The 18,293-nt window shown below is 35.9% G+C and overlaps 1 protein-coding gene across 10 annotated transcripts in view; it reads left to right on the plus strand.

Moving 5' to 3' along the window:
- DMXL1 (Dmx like 1) overlaps positions 1–18,293 on the plus strand; it is a 127,800-nt gene that overhangs the window by 27,409 nt on the left and 82,098 nt on the right. For all 10 annotated transcript variants that reach the window (XM_072840635.1, XM_072840628.1, XM_072840629.1 and 7 more), the window contains 8 exons: positions 3,355–3,421; positions 4,663–4,841; positions 9,138–9,327; positions 11,127–11,295; positions 14,463–14,675; positions 15,513–15,766; positions 15,878–16,562; positions 16,653–16,774. In XM_072840635.1, the coding sequence (XP_072696736.1) occupies positions 3,355–3,421; positions 4,663–4,841; positions 9,138–9,327; positions 11,127–11,295; positions 14,463–14,675; positions 15,513–15,766; positions 15,878–16,562; positions 16,653–16,774 (1,879 nt within the window). The remainder of the gene's footprint in view (positions 1–3,354; positions 3,422–4,662; positions 4,842–9,137; positions 9,328–11,126; positions 11,296–14,462; positions 14,676–15,512; positions 15,767–15,877; positions 16,563–16,652; positions 16,775–18,293) is intronic.

Raw genomic sequence — 18,293 nt, forward strand, 5'->3', positions numbered from 1 at the left:
GAAATGTGCTCTAAGTATAAAATACACATTGGATTTCAAGAATTTAACACAAAGGAAAAAAATGTAAAATATCGTTAATTTTTTAATTGATTACATGTTGAAATAATATTTTTCATATATTAGCTTAAATAAAATAATATCACCTGTTTCTTTTTACTTTTTAAAAATGCGGCTACTAGGAAATTTAGCATTTGATGTTTATGTTCTATCACAGTTGCATGAAAACTGCTGCCTTAGATTAGGGAGAGACTTTCTAGGTGTCCAGAACTAGAAACTGAAAGGAAAGGAAAGAAAAACCTCAATAGTTGCAACCATATCCTTAAAAAATTTCTGTAAAATAAGGAAACTGAAAAGTTGAAGGGAGAGATTTGCAGTTTGGAATTAATGCCTTTTTTAAAAAGTGGTCTTAAAAATTAACTAGAAAAGAACAGATAATAGTAAACAAAAATGGACAAAGAGGAGAAAAATTGTAAATGGTAGTACATGTGAATAATAGCAAATTAAGTAGGTGTTGATGGACCTCACTTAAAATCAAGAAATGCAAAATATCCAGAAAGAAGAGGATGGATAATAGCTATTACTAGTGAGTGTTTAGAGAACAGGTACTTTTATAGTCTGTTAATAAGGAAGTGTGGTTGGTATTTTTCTGTAGAGCAATTTGGAAGTATGGATTAACAGGCTTAATTTTTTTTTTATACCCTTGAGAGACTAACTCCAAATTTCAGTCATTCATACAACAAATGTTTCAGGCAGTGGTAAAAGTGCTTGGAATATAGCAGGGACCAGATAGGGAGAGAGACTGTAAACCAGTAAACCAGTATGACAGAATGTTAAATGGCATTCTTCCTGAGTCAGTTTTATATGAAACAGTAATAAGAAATCTATCAGATAGCAAAGTGAGAGTAAGGCATACCTCATATATATAAGGTTTCCAAAGGAGGTTTCAGAGCAGCTGGTTCCATGTATTTTGCACTCTTCACCTGGATCATAGGTTTTATAAAGGATTAACATATGGAAAGGGAATAGGATTTTGCAAAAAGTAAATTCTTTAGCAAGAGTTACCTTTGTTCTGGAGTCTTTCATGTAAGTTTAGCAGAGGGGGGAGCAGCAGTGTTATATTGCCTTCACTGCAGGGCTTCTGTGGGTTGAACTGGTTATTTGAAATGTGTTTGGTGCCTTTGGGAGAGGGGAAGAATCTTAAGTTAAATCAAGATCAGAATCTACAGTAGTAACTTGGGCTAGACATACTCTTTATTTGAGATGGTTGTTAAGTAGAAAAGCCATGGGACTCAGATTTCTATTTAAGAGCAGCTGATGATTATACTAACTGGAACACATTTAAATTTTGAGTTATATCACATTCATTTTGTGATGTGTTTAAAATACTTTTTATACATATTAGATCAAGATAGAGAAAAGTAAGTAGGGTAAGAGGAAGAAGAATGGAGGTGACTTTTGGGTGTAGATCTGAAGGAAGCGAGGGAGCATATCTCTGGGAGAAGCGTGTTGTAAGCAGAGGGAACCATCAAGTGCAGACTCTCTGGTAAGGGTGTGTTTAGCTTGTGGCAGGAGCAAAGCGAAAAGGATCAGGGGTCTGCTCAGAGGTTATTGTGAAGCTTCTGCCTTTTATTCTGAGTTGGGAAAATCTTGAGGACTTTGATTGAGCCAAGGGAGCATTGAGGACTGATTTCCCCTTTAAAAGGACTGCCTTTGCTGCCATTTTGAGAAGACCTGGAGCCAAAGGTCACAATCTTGGACAGGATTGCAATGGAGATCAGGCATCTTTAATTACTTGTTTTAAGAATATTTTTAGAATTAACCAGATGCATAAAAGTGCATATACAAGGATATTCATTGCACCACTTTTTTTGTAGCAATAAAAATGAGAAAACAGCAATGAATAAAGAAATTATTTTAAAGCATTGCATATATCTGTAATGCAATAGCATAGCCAGTAAAATGATGCAGATCTATGCACATTGTTATGAAAACATGTTCGTTACATACATTAAAATAAGTATTACAAAGCAAATTGTATCTATGACCTTACTTTCCATTTCCTCCTCCCCTATATCCTACCACAGAAAGTAGACAAGAGTGGAGAGATGGGTCTGGAAGGCAGTGTGTTAAACTATAGGCAGTGGTTTTGCCTGGGAATGGGTGTTGTGATATTGGTGAAACTAGATGGTTTCATTCTCTTCTTTTCATACGTATGTTTCCATACTTTCTATTACATATTTATTACTTTTAAAATCTAGAAGAAAAGTTTTTTTTTATTAGTTTCAGAAGTAGAATTTAGTGATTCATCAGTTGCAAGTAACATGCAGTACTCATTTACATCAAGTGCCCTCCTTAGTGTCCATCATCCAGCTACCTCATCCCCCAAACCCTCTCCCCTCCAGCAACCCTCAGTTTGTTTCCTAGAAGTTATTTTTAATTTGGAATGAACTGTGACAGAATTCCTCTTTGGCCTCCTTTACAAATAAATTTAAGACAGTCTATCCAAGCATAAAATTGGGTAAAGAAAAGACAAACAGTGGTAGAGAGGGTTGTCTTGAGATCAGCATATACAGGTAGCCAGAAGGGGAGGCAATGAAGGAACAAGAGCAAAGCTCCTTAAAGAAGAAAAAGGTGTGTACCAAGTGTATAGATGAAGCTGGCAGGCTGACTCCATCATGCTTGCAAGTCCCCCCAGTAATCCACACATAATCTTTAGGTAAATGCTACCTTAAGAGAGAATTAATTTCAAATTTTTAATTTATTGTCCATGAAAATGTATGTAGGGGCACCTGGGTGGCTCAGTTGGTTAAGTGTGTGCCTTCAGCTCATGTCCTGATCCCAGGGTCTTGGGGTGGAGTCCTGCATCGGACTCCCTGCTCCGTGGGGGGCCTGCTTTTCCCTTTCCCTCTCCCTCTGCCTGCTTCTCACCCTGCTTGTGCGCTCTCTCTCTCTTTCTCTCTGTCAAATAAATAAATAAAATCTTAAGAAAATATGTTAGAATATAGGTACCTAATGGCTTTGGAAATTAGATTTCCAAACTAGAAAATGATATCTCTTTCTCATATTCTAAGGCAATGAGAACTATGATTCTTTTTGTCCTGAGCTTTAAAGAGTGATAATATCAGTCATTCCTTGCATGATTCTTATGTGTAGGTCTTTTCACATAAAAATAATTTTTATATTTATTTAAAAATTTATACTTTTTATTTTACATTTATGAAGTATACTTAAAGTTGAGTTTGAAACTTGTATTATCACAAATCTTCCATTGTTTGAAGCAAGTTGCTAAGTTGCAGAAGTAATATTCAATTCTGATTTTCCTTAAAAATTGTTTCTTACCTTTTTGATTTACAGAACTGCTTCCCAAATTCATTTAATGAAATTTTCACCAGATGGAGAATTTTTTGCCACTGCTGGGAAGGTAATTTGTGAAAATGCTGTTGCTATTGATTTATTTTGAAACATCAAAAACATTAACTGGCTTCATTCTTTTATTTACATCAAAAATATTTTCTATTAAAAATGTTAAATAGCAGAAACTGGCTAAATATTACTGTGTTAAAAGGCAATGTGATATCATTGAAACATAGACTTAAAGATATATCTGGATATAAATCTGCCATTTACCAACTTTGATTTTGGTCAAGTGGTTAATCTTTTTGAGCAAATATAATAATTTATAGACTTTCTAGGAGGACATTTCTAATTGTTTTCATGTTTTTACCTGTTGATGTCAGAAGAGTATATTTCCTTGAAATTATTTATTTGTAATCATTGGTTCACCAAATAGTTCATGTACACTAATTGTGTGAAGTTAATTGTTCTCATGGATCATAGCTTTCGGTAGACTGAGTATATGAGGTATCCTAAATCCTTAGTGAACTTTTTGTTAGGAGAGAAGTGAGGCTTTTGATTCTGATTAACCTTAAGCATGGGAATGCAATTATAGCTTAAAAGCAGAGCCTGGTATGTTCTAGTCCACTTCTTTTTCCCTTACTCCTCAAATTAAGAACTGCAGTTTTAATTGTATTTAGAATATTTTATATAGTAGTAGGTATTTTTCTTTAAAGATTTTATTTATTTATTAATGAGAGACTCAGAGAAGCAAGCTCCATGCAGGGAACCAGATTCGGGACTCGATCCCAGACTCCAGGATCACGCCCTGGGCTGAAGGCAGGCACTAAACCGCTGAGCCACCCAGGGATCCCCCTATAGTAGTAGGTATTAACTCATTAATCTCATCTTCAACATTTTCTTTGAACATTGATATGGTATCTCATGAAAACTTTTGTTTTCAAAAATTAGCAGACTTCACAAGCCTGCTGGTGGTAATGCTTTCTTGTTTGAAATTTGGCTAGGTGGGAAAGTGAACCCTTCATCTATCATTCTTCCTCAGTGACTCCATTTTAGCATACTATGTGGTAATTATCATTTTCCTTGGTCTAGTCCTTGCAAAATATATATTCACACACCTAATTCTCAAAGCACAATTATGGAATGCTGATAGAAAAGTATCAGAATTAGATTTTTTCCTCTGTCCTTTGTGCCCCACCATCCCTCCTATCCCTAAATTTCTGTGATTGGTGAGAAAATTCTTATCTTTGCTGTTTATCTGAATCTTTAATTCTGATGTGGCTGTTTTTCTGTTTTTCTTTTCATTAGGATGACTGTCTTTTAAAGGTATGGTATAATGTAGAAAACTGGCGGACAGCTGTTACCTCTCCGGACAAAAGTTCAGAAAAACAGTCCCAAGGAGAAGTGGATTTTTCCTTTGTATATCTGGCCCATCCTCGAGCTGTAAATGGATTTTCCTGGCGTAAAACAAGCAAATATATGCCTAGGTTAGCGATTTAGTTATTTTGTCTATGTATTAAGAGAACATCATTGTGACATTGACTGTTCTTCTCACCTTAAGAATCTATAGCTATAGGAAGATTAAATAATATTAGATAGCCCTTGACCTGCAGATGTCTGGCATTGGGTCAGCTGTGATTGACGTTTCAGAGGAGACACTTTCACTGAAGTGAAAGGATATTTTACTTCCATCTTAGATGTTTTTAAGTGACAGTTGTACATCCTTCCTTCTCTGTGTTAGGTGTCCAGGTTTTTTATCTCTAGTCATTCTGCGTATTGCCATTTGTGTGAAATTTTTCATATTTCACTCCTTAATCTGGTACCTTCTCTGTGTATCTCCTCTGGTTTCCTTTTTGTTTTTAAACTGCTTTATTGCGAGTATATACCATGAGGCCTCAAACCTGTCGACATTTCCTTTCTTTCCTGTGATCCTTGCAAGACCTGATATCCCATTGAATTTTTGCCTATAGTTAGTAAGGTACAGAGACCTATTTCTTCAGCATGGGTAGAAATCACTTTTTGTTCATGGCCATTTTCAGTTTGGCCATATCATGGAGCAGTATAGTTTTTCCCTTAACCTGTTATCACTGATGTTTGGTAGGATACCTGAATTGTTTGTTGACTTTAGTTTTGTTCTTTTGAGCCAGCAGAGTATATGCAAAATTTTTTAAAAATGTATATTACAACTGATTTTTTTTTAAATTTTTATTTATTTATGATAGTCACAGAGAGAGAGAGAGAGAGAGGCAGAGACACAGGCAGAGGGAGAAGCAGGCCCCATGCACCGGGAGCCCGACGTGGGATTCGATCCCGGGTCTCCAGGATCGCGCCCTGGGCCAAAGGCAGGCACCAAACCGCTGCGCCACCCAGGGATCCCCTACAACTGATTTTTAAAGAGTAGTTTAAGGTTCACAGCAAAATAGAGGGCAAGGTAGAGAGATTTCCCATATATCCCTTGCACTAACACATGCATAGTCTCCCCCAGAGTGGTATATTTGTTATTATTGATGAATCTGTGTCAACACATTATCACCTAAAGTCCATATTTTAGATTATGGTTCACTCTTGATGTTGTTTGTGCACTATATGGGTTTAGACAAATGTAGAAAGATGTTTTTTTTTTTTTTTTTTTGAAAGATGTTTTTCTATCATTGTTATACCTGATTTTTTTTTTTTTAGCTTTTTTAGTATAGTAGGTACTATTCTTCCTACTCTAGCCTTCCAGTATAATAAAGCATAGAAGCAGGACAGTAATGGTTCTGTTGTTAGGAGGATGTGCTGGAGTCTTTGGGTTAGGGGAGAGTGGTGCGGACAATCTGTTAGCAAAAGCCTGCTTCACTTTGAGAACTATTGCTCCAGTCCCCCAGAGACCATGGCCCACATATATAAAAATCTATTTAGAATATAATGAGCCATGGCATATGTTAATTCTCCTTTTAAAAGTTATAAGTGGCCCCAATAAAAGTAATTGTCACTGGAAACGGTGAAGATTACATCATTTCAGAGGTTGATTTCTTCTGATATATCCAAGTGTTTTCGTTGGCACATGGTTAGACCACAAGAATACTAAAAAAGAGATTTATGAATTATTGTATCTTTTGAGAGAGGACAGTCACATCTGTTCCTGACCTAGTTCACTCAGTGTTACTACAAGTGACCACAGTAGAGCAGAGGCAGGTGCCTTACACTGGGCCATTACAAATGACTGATAACACCGGTGAGACATACCAGTTTTTGTTTCTGCCTGTGTTCATTTTATCTTTGCCAACTAAATTCTGCAGTATAAGGAACAGTGGTATAGAACTAGAATTTTCTGTTATGATATTTTATATTTTTTATTTTATTTTATTTTTTAAAATTTATCTATTTATGAGAGAGAGAGGAAGAGACACAGGTAGAGAGAGAGAAGCAGGCTCCCTGCGGGGATCCTGATGTGGAACTCAATCCCAGGACCCTGGGATCGTGACCTGAGCCAAAGGTTCAGGACCACTGAACCACCCAGGCATCCCTGTTATGGTATCTTTTAGAGGTCTCAAGAATTTTTGTCTTAGTGCATGTCTTTTAAGAACTAGCTAATCTCCTGGAGCTCTTCTAGGTTTCATTTTTGCTTTACCAGCTGCAGGTATATAGTGGGAAGGCTGACCCTTTTCATGATAATGACAGAGATTATATCAAAATAAAAACTATTGCTCTTTCTGATATGGCATCTTCACTGGGCCATACAGGTGCTTTGTTTTTCACATAAAATTAAACTATTAGCCAAATGGTAATACTTTATGCAAGGGTACTGCTGGGTCAAGAGAGAAGAATGCGTGTTTGTAATGAGCATATACTTCTTCACTAATTAAACACTGATGAATGTAGGATAAGTGGGGAGTTTTGTTATACCCTCCTCAAAACATCCGAAAAGTTTGCTGTAGACAGCTAGTTTTAAAACTGTCTTAGCGTGTTATATAAAAGTAGGACAGGTATTGCACTTACCCATCACGTGGTTGTCTTTCATAGGGTTATACTTTTTTTTTGAGGGAGGGAGCAGTTATACCTAAATAGGATATGCCATTGAAGAGAAAATAGGGTACCCTGATAACAAGTGGGGCAGGGAGGTATTGCCAGAGAAATGCCTCAGACAGAGCAGGGTATTCCTTCCATCCTCTCCTTATATTACCTGCCAGCAATTTGTGCTGATTGTCTGTAAGGCCTACTATCCTGAAGGGAGTCACCTGGAGCCACCCATGCTCCAGATCAAAGCCCTCTCCAGGCTTCTGAGCTGTGCATCTTTCTTGCTTGTTTTTTTTGCTTTTGCCTAAGTTCTTATGCCTCTTCCGATTGCTCTCTCTTCAGTCCCTCAGTCTACTGCCTTCTGCTCTTCCTTCATAAGTCTGCCCATTCTTCCGGTTCCAGGATGGACACTGTGAACCTTTAGCTTTCCGTATTGCCTTTTGATGTATTTTCTTCTGTTTTCTGATGGTCTACCTTTAATCTCATTGTCACTGCCCGTGTCTATGTGAATGTGCTAGAGACACACAGAGAAAAGGAAGGAGGTAGGTAGGAAGTCAGAAGGCGACAGAAAAAATGGAGAAGCAGGGAGAGACATAAGGGTGGGGAAAGGAGGGAGAAACAGGATTTAGAAAGGAAAGAAGGAGGGGCCCTAGCAATTGGGGAGAGTTGGAAAGGGAGGGTGGTGTGGAGAGGCTGAGAAGCAGAGAGTGCCTGAGGGGTGAGGGCAGAGGGAAGGAGGCTCAGAGAGTGGATGGAAAGTGGGAAAGGCATGGGAGTAGGCAGAGGAGAGGGAGGGAGGTGAGAGAACGGGGGGGGGGGGGGGGGGGGGGGGGGGGGAGCTGCAGGGGAGAGCAACCCATGCAAAATGTGCTGGTTTCCTTTTTCTTCCCCTTTGTGAGAGTTCTTTTTTTTAAACAAGCAGATACGTTTAACAAAGTGACTACTGCAGAATATTTTGATTTCCTTTTTACTTTTCTTTGACTTACTGAGGTACTTGGTAGAAGCCTTGTCCTGATTGTTCTTTTGTAATCTTATATGTTTGAATATGTGTCTGCTACAGGATATTGTGGCTTCTTTTTCTTTCTTTCCTTTTTTTTTTTGATGAGTTACCCAATAAAAGGTAGTCTTTGATGATGAGGATTCAACCTTTGAGCTCCTCACACTTACGGATTTATTAATTTGTATAAAATTGGTTTTGCTTTTATTTTGTGACTGGAAAGACAGTGAATTCACTGAAAGTCGAGAGTAAGGAAGGTTGCTGGTAATTATTTTATCATTTTTTTTTCTATTTATGTTCTCACTGCTTTTTGCAGATGTTAATTAAACAGAGAAAAAATGTACTAAATAAATAGTGTAGCTTATTGCTGACAAGTGTACCTGTAGCTTTACAGAACATCAACATGAAGCATTATGAAAGAATTCAAATGGTAACCATCCACTGAATAAAACAGAGAATTTTAAAAGATGTAGGTTTTTTCCTTATTGAGGATTATGGTATTGTCTCAGTCTTTGCTCTTTGGCTATAAGAAGAATCTTAGATTCTTAAAACAAGAACTACCAAATTCTAGGTAGAAAAGAAATGGGGTAGCAGGTATTTGCTGTGATGAAATCAAATACGCACTCAATTTTCATGGTTTTGACTAATGCATTATATAAATGTATATTGACATTTTCTTCATTGGTACCTTTGTTGTGTGCATTTAAATAATTACAGAAACACTGTGTAGAATGCTATAGTATGTGAAATTTATATTTTTGTCTATAAAATCTTTTTTATTCCTCAGGGCTTCTGTATGTAATGTACTGTTGACTTGCTGCAAAGATAATGTATGTCGCCTTTGGGTAGAGACATTTTTACCAAATGATTGTTTGCTATATGGAGGTGACTGCAGCCATTGGGCCGAACCAATTAATTTAACAAATAACTTCAAAAGAAATGCTTCCAGTAAAGAACGAGTTCAGAATGCTTTAGATGTAAGTGGTTTTGTTAGATGTTATTTCCTACAAGTTTTAAAACCTTTTGTACATTGCCTTTTTTTGTAACATTCATCTTAATTAATATTTAAGTCATATGGTTAGTTATGAAAAAAATACATATATTAGGAAAATAGTTCTCATTAAACTTTCTATTTTATTTGGTTCTAAAGTATTTAAGAAAGAAAAAGTATTTAAGAAACTACTTATAATTATGAAGCTAATCTTAGGTTAACTGATGATAAAAAGATTACATTTAACTTAGCTAAAATAACAAATGAAAATCTGAGAATGCAAGGATTTGACTATAAAAATAATTGATATTTTTTGTTTAGAGGTTGAAGGGATTTGTCCCATCGTAATTACAGGAATGATTAGAACAGTTTATTAGATTCTGTTCTACATTTGTTATCTTTAGAACCTCCTGGAACTTGAAGTCTTTTGTTTTTTCTGTTTTTGGCGAGGGCGGGGGGTGGGGTGGGGAGGGTTGGAGAAAGCAAGAGAGCCTGGTTGGGCAGGGTACAGAGGGAAGGGGAGAGAGAGAATCCCAAGCAAGCTCCACACCCAGCATGGAGCCCAACATGGGGCTCTATCTCATGACCTGAGATCATGACCTGAGCTGAAATCAAGTCTGTTGGTCAACTGACTGAGCCACTCAGGTGCCCCTTGAAGCATTTATTTTACTGATTAGTGTGGAAAGTAAAAATAAATTTTTAATGTTTAGATTAATTGAACATAGACTAGTAATACAGATCCTTACTTTCTTGTTATTGAAAACAGAAAGTGATCTAAAAGTGATTTGTCTTTGAATGCTTTGTATGATTATAGAACAACTATTTGTCAAATTTGGAGAGTATTCTCAGGCTCAGAATGTAATTAAGTATATATTGCCTGGAAACTTAACAACGATAGAATGATTATGTGTAATAATAGCTGAAAGAGGTTCTTGATTAGGAATGAAGACTCTTGTTATATGTTTTAGTGACCTTGCATTCTGTAGAAATTATTTTATCATATGAAAGATGAGGATAACAAATATCTGCACTCTGTCTTATGGACCAAAAGAAGTGATCTTTGTAAAAAAAACTTTGCAAATTAGCTATGATATTTGAAATATCCTAGTGTATACCGACAATATTGTTTAATGCTTTATGGTCATAGGGGGTAAACTCTGGATATAAAGGGAACAGTATACATAGAGACATCCTTATTCACAGACACATTGCTGTATACTTAAGTATGTAAAATTAATTAATTATCAGAAAATAAACCAAATAAAAATTGCAAAGTGTTGTGTGATGGTTAAAAGAAGTTAAAATAATTTAGTTCTAAGCTTATTTTTCAGATTTCAAATTTGCCGCACAAAAGAACTGAAAGATGTATGTACACATAAACCCATTTGAAATAGGGTATAGATGAAATAAGAGAAAGGCAAATATATGCTTTCACAAGTATGTGGAATTTAAGAAACAAAAGAAATGGACAAAGACAAAAAATAACATGGTTACCAGAGGGGAGGTGGGTGGGAGGATGGGTAAAATAGGTGGAAGAGGTTAAGAGTATACTCATCATGCTGTGGACTGGGTAATGTTTAAAATTGTTGAATCTCACTATATTGTACACCTCAAACTAATATAATGCTGTTAATTATATTGGAATTAAAAATTAATTAAAATAGACAAATGAAAGAACGATGTCTAGCAATCAGTTGTGTAACATGTATACACACACACACACACACACATATATAAATGCTTATGATATTATAGCCATTATTTACTTTGTTTTTATTCATACAGGTAAATCTGAGACATTTTCGCAGAGGTCGGAGGAGATCACTTGCTCTTGTAGCACATACTGGATACCTGCCACACCAGCAGGACCCTCATCATGTCCACAGGAATGCTCCACTGCATGCCAATGCACTCTGCCACTTTCATATTGCAGCCAGCATCAACCCGGCTACAGGTAAATAGAACACTGTTCAAAAACTGTTCTTGATTAACTAAATTAATTTTATAACAAGTATGTTTTCCTTCTAGTTTTGGATAAGTAAAAAATTGAAGGTGACTTATCTAACTTTTCATTATAGCCAGCTCACTAATTATACAAACATAGGTTTTTGTTTACTTGTTTGCTTTTTAAAGCTATGATTTGGTTTGTGATTAAGATATTATTCAATCATTGTGATTCTTAATTAGTTTATTCAAAAGTTGAGATTGGAGTCCATACTTAACAGGTTAACATCACAGAATAGTATTTTATAACTATAGTATAGTTGTTAAAACCATGTGTCTAATGCTTGATCTTAGGAGAACTTCTAGAAATAGGGCAGAAATATGTAGAAGTTATAACTGGAAGAATTAAGAAACGTATCTCAGTAGTCCAATATGAGACCACATTTGTCAATATTCACATAAAGTGAATATTGCCCACTCTAGTTTTTCCCCCCATAGATAACCACTATTGAGTTTTTGTATATTTGGAGATATTCTTACGCATAAAATAAACATAATCTGGGCAGCCCGGGTGGCTCAGCGGTTTAACGCCACCTTCAGCCCAGGGTGTGATCCTGGAGACCTGGGATTGAGTCCCACGTCAGGCTTCCTACATGGAGCCTGCTTCTCCCTCAGCCTGTGTCTCTGCCTCTTTGTGTGTGTGTGTCTCTCATGAATAAATAAATAAAATCTTTAAAAAAAAAAAGCATGATCTATTTTCATGTCATATGACATGAAAACAGGTTTGTAGTACTGGATTTGTAGTATTATTATATTCTTCAGGGAAACATAGCAATAAAAGTGGTTCATTAGTTACCAGAATCAAAGTGAGAAATATTCTGGTAAGTTAAGGATAGAGATACTTCCGGTAGGAATGAAGAGTGTTGGCTGATATTTTTAGCTTTTATTTGATTAACAACAGTCCCAGCTCTAAAAGAATCCATGATCCAAGAAAATGAAAGGGGATGATATTGAACTATTTTTATTAAAACATTCTATGAGCTTGGGAAATACCATTACCTTTATCAAAAAACATATACTGGCAGTAACACCCAGAGGCAGCTCTGAGACTACCGGATTAGTTGTGAAAGTCTCTTCTGAAGGAAGGACAGCCTTTTTGAAAATAAAGAAAGCTTGGATTCTTACCTTTAATGGAAAAGGCTGAGAGGTTATAGAAAAATAAACCCTAAATTTCAAAGTAGTATGTACTTGATGACCTTCCAAATTTTTTATCTAAAATTTTTATTTAGATAAAAAGTCCTTAAGGAAATTCATATATGTAGAACAAATCAAAGCAAAATAATACTAGCAGCTAGACTAGACACTATGGAGATCTCCTTTCCCTAAGTTAGACCATTTGGAATGACCTTTCTTGGTGTTGTGTTTCTTATTCAAGGCTAAATTCTCAGATCTTCACTTAATTGCCCATCAATAGAAATAGATATAAGAGAGGAGCTCATGAGAACACTTCTTTTCATTCTAGTTCTTATATCCTTTCCCTGAAGACCTCTCATAAAAAAAATGGCTTTAATGAAATTCTTTGAGGTCCAGAGATAGAAGAAATGTAAAGTTCCTTTAACCAAGAATGCTGCTGCTAAAAGCCTACATTAGCCTCTCCTTGCATATTTAACAGCTAGGTCTGTGGTCTCCTAGGGGCGTTGCTGATCTCTTTTGTGTTGATTGTAACTCGAAAATTAGAAAATCATACTTAATAGGATTCTTGAGGGCACTGTCTGATTCCCTGGAATAATGTATATCCATAATAGGGTGGCAGTACAGTCCCTCAAAACTTTTACTAAAAAGTCTGTGCCATATAGCAACTAGAAATAGTGGTAGGAGCTGAAGGTATAATAGTGTTGGAAACTTGCTCTCCTGAAATGTTGCATTAAGCAGGGGATAGATAAATACTAATCAAATAACTATAGTAATGAATATACATTTATAAACAGCGCTTGGATTGGATTGAATATATCTATCAACTCTTGCCCCCATAGAAGGGATAGGAGGAAGGTTCTTCTTTCCTTTATCATTCATCCCCTATAATTCTGTTTTCATTGGTGACTAATAATTGATACATTGTTCAAACAGGTAATTAAATTACTTTTCTTCTCCTTTAAAAAAATCAATAAATTTGTTCTGTGAAATAATTTACCTTCCCTGAATCCATTCTAGCCTTTACTGTTCAGCAGATACCAGCATGATCTAGATTTAGATTTGATTTAAGATGATAGACAAACTTTTCTTCACCTTTCTATTAGGGATTTTCATTTGCTACAATTTACTCTGAATTTGTCTTCAGTATACTTAATTTAGCAACTAGATGAAAAGTAATACCAAGAAAGAATTTTTTTTAGCTTGTTTTTGTCTTGAATGCCTTCCTTGAGTGTAAGATGGGAATCTTAGTTTCTACTTTCCAACTTGAATCTTGGTGCTAATAAATTGGCATTTTCTAGCTTAGAGTTAGATAGGTAGCTCATTTTATAAGTTAAGTTAAAAAGTTGTTAAAATTAGATAAATCACTTATTCCTTTGACATATTGATGGCATTTTTCTTGGAGACATTTTTTTTTTTAAGATTTTATTTATTTATTCATGAGAGACACAGAGAGAGAGAGGCAGAGACACAGGCAGAGGGAGAAACAGGCTCCACATAGGGAGCCCGATGTGGGACTTGATCTAGGGACTCCAGGACTACGCCCTGGGCCGAAGGCAGGTGCTAAACTGCTGAGCCACCCAGGGATCCCCTCTTGGAGACATTTTTAAGGAAACTTTCCTCTTAACATGTCTACAAATTATAGATTTTCTTAATAAGAATTTTTTTGAACTAAAGAAAATATCTGTATGTATACATAAATAAACTATGTTCTATGACCGAGAATATATAATTGTTTTCCTTAATAATAGTTATGTTAAATTTGCCACTTTTAAAAGCTGTTATCATTAATAATAATCTTGGCAAACATGTTGGGAGTCTTATTTATTAATTTATTTATTTATTTAGGGGGGTGTCTTATTTAAAATCTAGTACAGAGGTTTAAGAATAAATTTAACAGTAGTAAAAATATGAGATGTGAATGTTTTGTATGTTAGAATGATAGAAATATTAATTGTGTGTGTGTTTTGTTGTTGTTCCTTATAGATATTCCACTTCTTCCTTCTATCACATCTCTAAGTCTAAGTGAAAATAATGAGAAGAGTGGGCCTTTTGTGGTACATTGGCTGAACAATAAAGAATTGCATTTTACTTTGTCCATGGAAGTCTTTTTACAGCAACTTAGAAAAAGTTTTGAACAACCATCTTCTGAGGCCAGTGTAGAAGACTCTAATCAGGCAGATGTAAAATCTGACGAAGGTAAAGCTTTAAGAAGGATGAAAAATGTTAAGTTTTATTGAAAATAGCCAAGATTTTTATATTAGAGTAACACTAGCTATCATCAGAAATGTAAATTTGCAGTGGCTTAATACAACTTCGGACTAGCTCATTTAATTTAATAATCCAGTGTTGGTATTCCTGTTCCAGGTGACCTTCTTTTACTGGATGATACAGACTCAGGATTCTCTATGCTTATCTTCTGTCAGCCCCTAGGCCTTACTACTTAAAGGACTATTTGTGGCCTACTAACATTGACATTATCTGGGAGCTTGTTAAAAATTAATTACCTATATATGGAAGGAAATCTGGAAATTTGATATTGTAAATGTATTCCTTTAAAATAGTTTCCTTAAGATGTCATATCAGTTGTAAGTGCATATACCTAGAGCATTGCTAGTATAGCAGACTCAGGTTTTTAAAAATCTGATATTATGAAGAAAGTACAAATTACATTCCAATAATACATTTGAATAAGTCACCCCAGAGTTGTAGACCCAATTCTGATTCCTTCATTGAGAAAAACTAAGTTCCAGGGAAGTATGTTTTACCTCTGAGAAAATTGTGGTACAACCAGTTTACCTATTCTCCAGTCCAGTATTAGTCCTCTACCATTTAATATAGGACTCAGTCCTATAGCCCCTCTGACTGCTGTGTTAATTCTAGTGGACTTATGTTCCTGGAGCAAAGTTATTTTTAAAGGGGAGCCAATTTCTTGTTTATATGAAAACTTATGTTTTTCATCTTTAATGCATTTACAAAGGTCTTTCTTAATAGTTTGATTGTATATACTTGGTTCATGAATTCTTTTGCTTATAGAAATGGATGATGGTGTGGATGATCTGAAAATAAATCATGAAAAGAAGGAATTGGGCAGTGATAAAGTAGTACCAAATTCAAGTTTTGTACCATTACCATCAGCTGCCATTGATCATCAGATTGAAGTACTTTTGTCTGAATGGAGTAAAAATGCAGACATGTTATTCAGTATTCATCCCATGGATGGCTCTTTGCTGGTTTGGCATGTGGATTGGCTGGACGAATACCAGCCTGGTATGTTTCGCCAAGTCCAGGTACTATTACTATGATCTCTGGAGAGATGCTTCTTGTTAAATGTGGGTACTGTTTTGTAATACTACTTTGTATTGTTTCATATGTTCTAATGCTTGCTTTCTTAATTCCAGGTGTCCTTTGTTTCCAGAATTCCTGTAGCTTTTCCCACAGGTGATGCGAACTCTCTCTGTAAAAGCATAGTGATGTATGCCTGCACCAAGAACGTTGACTTGGCTATTCAGCAAGGGAAACAAAAACCTTCTAGCCTCACACGGTCTACATCAATGCTAATCTCTTCTGGCCACAGTAAATCAACTAATAGTTTAAAATTAAGCATTTTTACTCCTAATGTTATGATGATTTCAAAGCATGCTGATGGCTCTCTGAATCAGTGGCTGGTCAGTTTTGCTGAAGAATCTGCTTTTTCTACAGTTCTCAGTATTTCTCATAAATCCAGATACTGTGGTCATCGCTTTCATCTTAATGATTTAGCTTGCCACTCAGTATTACCATTATTGCTGACAACATCACACCATAATGCACTAAGGACACCAGATGTTGATACCCAAAAGCAACCTTACGATCTTATAAATATTGAAGAATGTTCATTGGCACAACAGAATAAAAGCAGCGTTGACGTAACATTTCAGGATCCCAATGCTGTTTATAGTGAGCTTATTCTTTGGAGGGTTGATCCGGTTGGGCCATTGTCTTTTTCTGGAGGTGTTTCTGAGCTTGCCCGGATTAATTCTCTACATGTTTCTGCATTTTCCAATGTGGCGTGGCTGCCTACTCTTATACCCAGTTACTGTCTAGGTAAGCTTTCTGATTTTTATTTAAGAAATTAAGATTTTCTGACATCATTGTGTAAGGGTTAAATTTTATATGTTTGTAAATACTTTCTAGGTGCATACTGCAACTCTCCTAGTGCATGCTTTGTAGCAAGTGATGGACAGTATCTGAGATTATACGAAGCTGTTATTGATGCCAAGAAACTCCTGTATGAGCTTTCCAATCCTGAAATTTCTGTAAGTAAATGGCTTTTAAAATTAAGTGTATAGCATCATGTTTTTAGATACTTAATTTATACTTTTTGGGCATGTTCTAGAATTGTGGCATATAATTTATAATAAATAGATGTATATTTTCTAGTTATTTTTTTTCACATTTGCAATGTACCATTACAGTGATTCTGAGCTTCTTTAAAAAGAAACCATTTCTTTCATTCATTCCAAAAATAGAGTCTAGTGTCATACAATATGTGTTTCTCTAATGCTTCTTTGCTCAGACATAAATGAAGACCACTGGCAGTGTAAATGTGGAATTTATGTTGGTTCATCTGCAGTTTTTTTTTTTTAAGGCAGTGGGAGCTGAAGTAACAGTACAATTTTAATCTTAACCAAAAAAGAAAAAAGCTCTCAGCTTGGTTGCAGTACAGTTAGGAATCCTAACACCATTGCGAAGACTTTGTCTTATGACAAATGGCACTTCTTCCTTTATACAGCTAATAACCACCCACCATCTGTATTGTCTTGGCACCTCCAGTAGGCCAGTATTTCCACTCTTAGTTTGGTATTTTTAAATATACTCTAAGGTAACCTTCAACCATACTGAGCTTCTTGTTTAGGGGATTCAGGCCATCTCCTCAGCTACTGGTTAATGTTTTTGTTAACACTCTGGCTGTACAACTGCATAGGTGTCAGTGGTCTGCTTTGATCCTGTCTTTTCCCTAAGTTATTTTTAATGTGTGGTTTTTCAGAATGCAACGTTTTTCAAAACATATATAACAGTGTTATAGTAGAAATATGTATATTTATTGAGGGCCTTCTATTTTTCAGATATTATTTAAGTGCTGGGAATTTAGATGTGAAGAGTACAGACAAAAATCTAAGATTACATTCTAGTGAAGGGGGGTATAGAAAAAAAGGTAAAAATATATTAATAAATACTATCAAAAGAAACCTTGTTGCAGAAGGGACTGCCAAGTCAGGTGCTGGTCAGAAAAAGCCTCACAGAAAGGGTACCATTTGAGTAAGGAACTGAGGGAAATGAAGGAGCTAGCTATATGGATATTTAAAGGAAGAGTATTTTATGAAGAGAAACAGCCATTGCACAAATCCTGAGGTCAGAGCATGTTGGTTTGTAAAGGAGCAGCAAGGAGGACGTTGTGGCTGGAACAGAGTAAGTGAGGTGGAGTGTAGTCAGGGATAAGGTTAGAAAATTAGCCTGGCCAGATCTTACAAGCCATTCTGGGCCATTGTGGTAACTTTGGCTTTTACTGTGAATAACATAGAAACTGTAGGAGACAAGGACAGGTTGATATGATCTCACTTAGGTTTTGAAAGGATCTGACTGCTCTATAGATTAGACATGGGAAGCAGAAGTGGCATCAGAGAGGCTAATGCAAGAATCTTTACAGTAGTCCAGGAGAGACTCAAAGGGATGTAGAACGGTAGCGGTAGCAAGTGGTAGTGATAAAGATGAGAAGAATTGGTCAAATCTGGATGTGGTACAAACATGGAACAGGCAGGATTGGACTGGATGTTG

Source organism: Canis lupus, chromosome 10 (genome assembly GCF_048164855.1).
Source record: "Canis lupus baileyi chromosome 10, mCanLup2.hap1, whole genome shotgun sequence".
Lineage (NCBI taxonomy): Eukaryota > Metazoa > Chordata > Mammalia > Carnivora > Canidae > Canis > Canis lupus.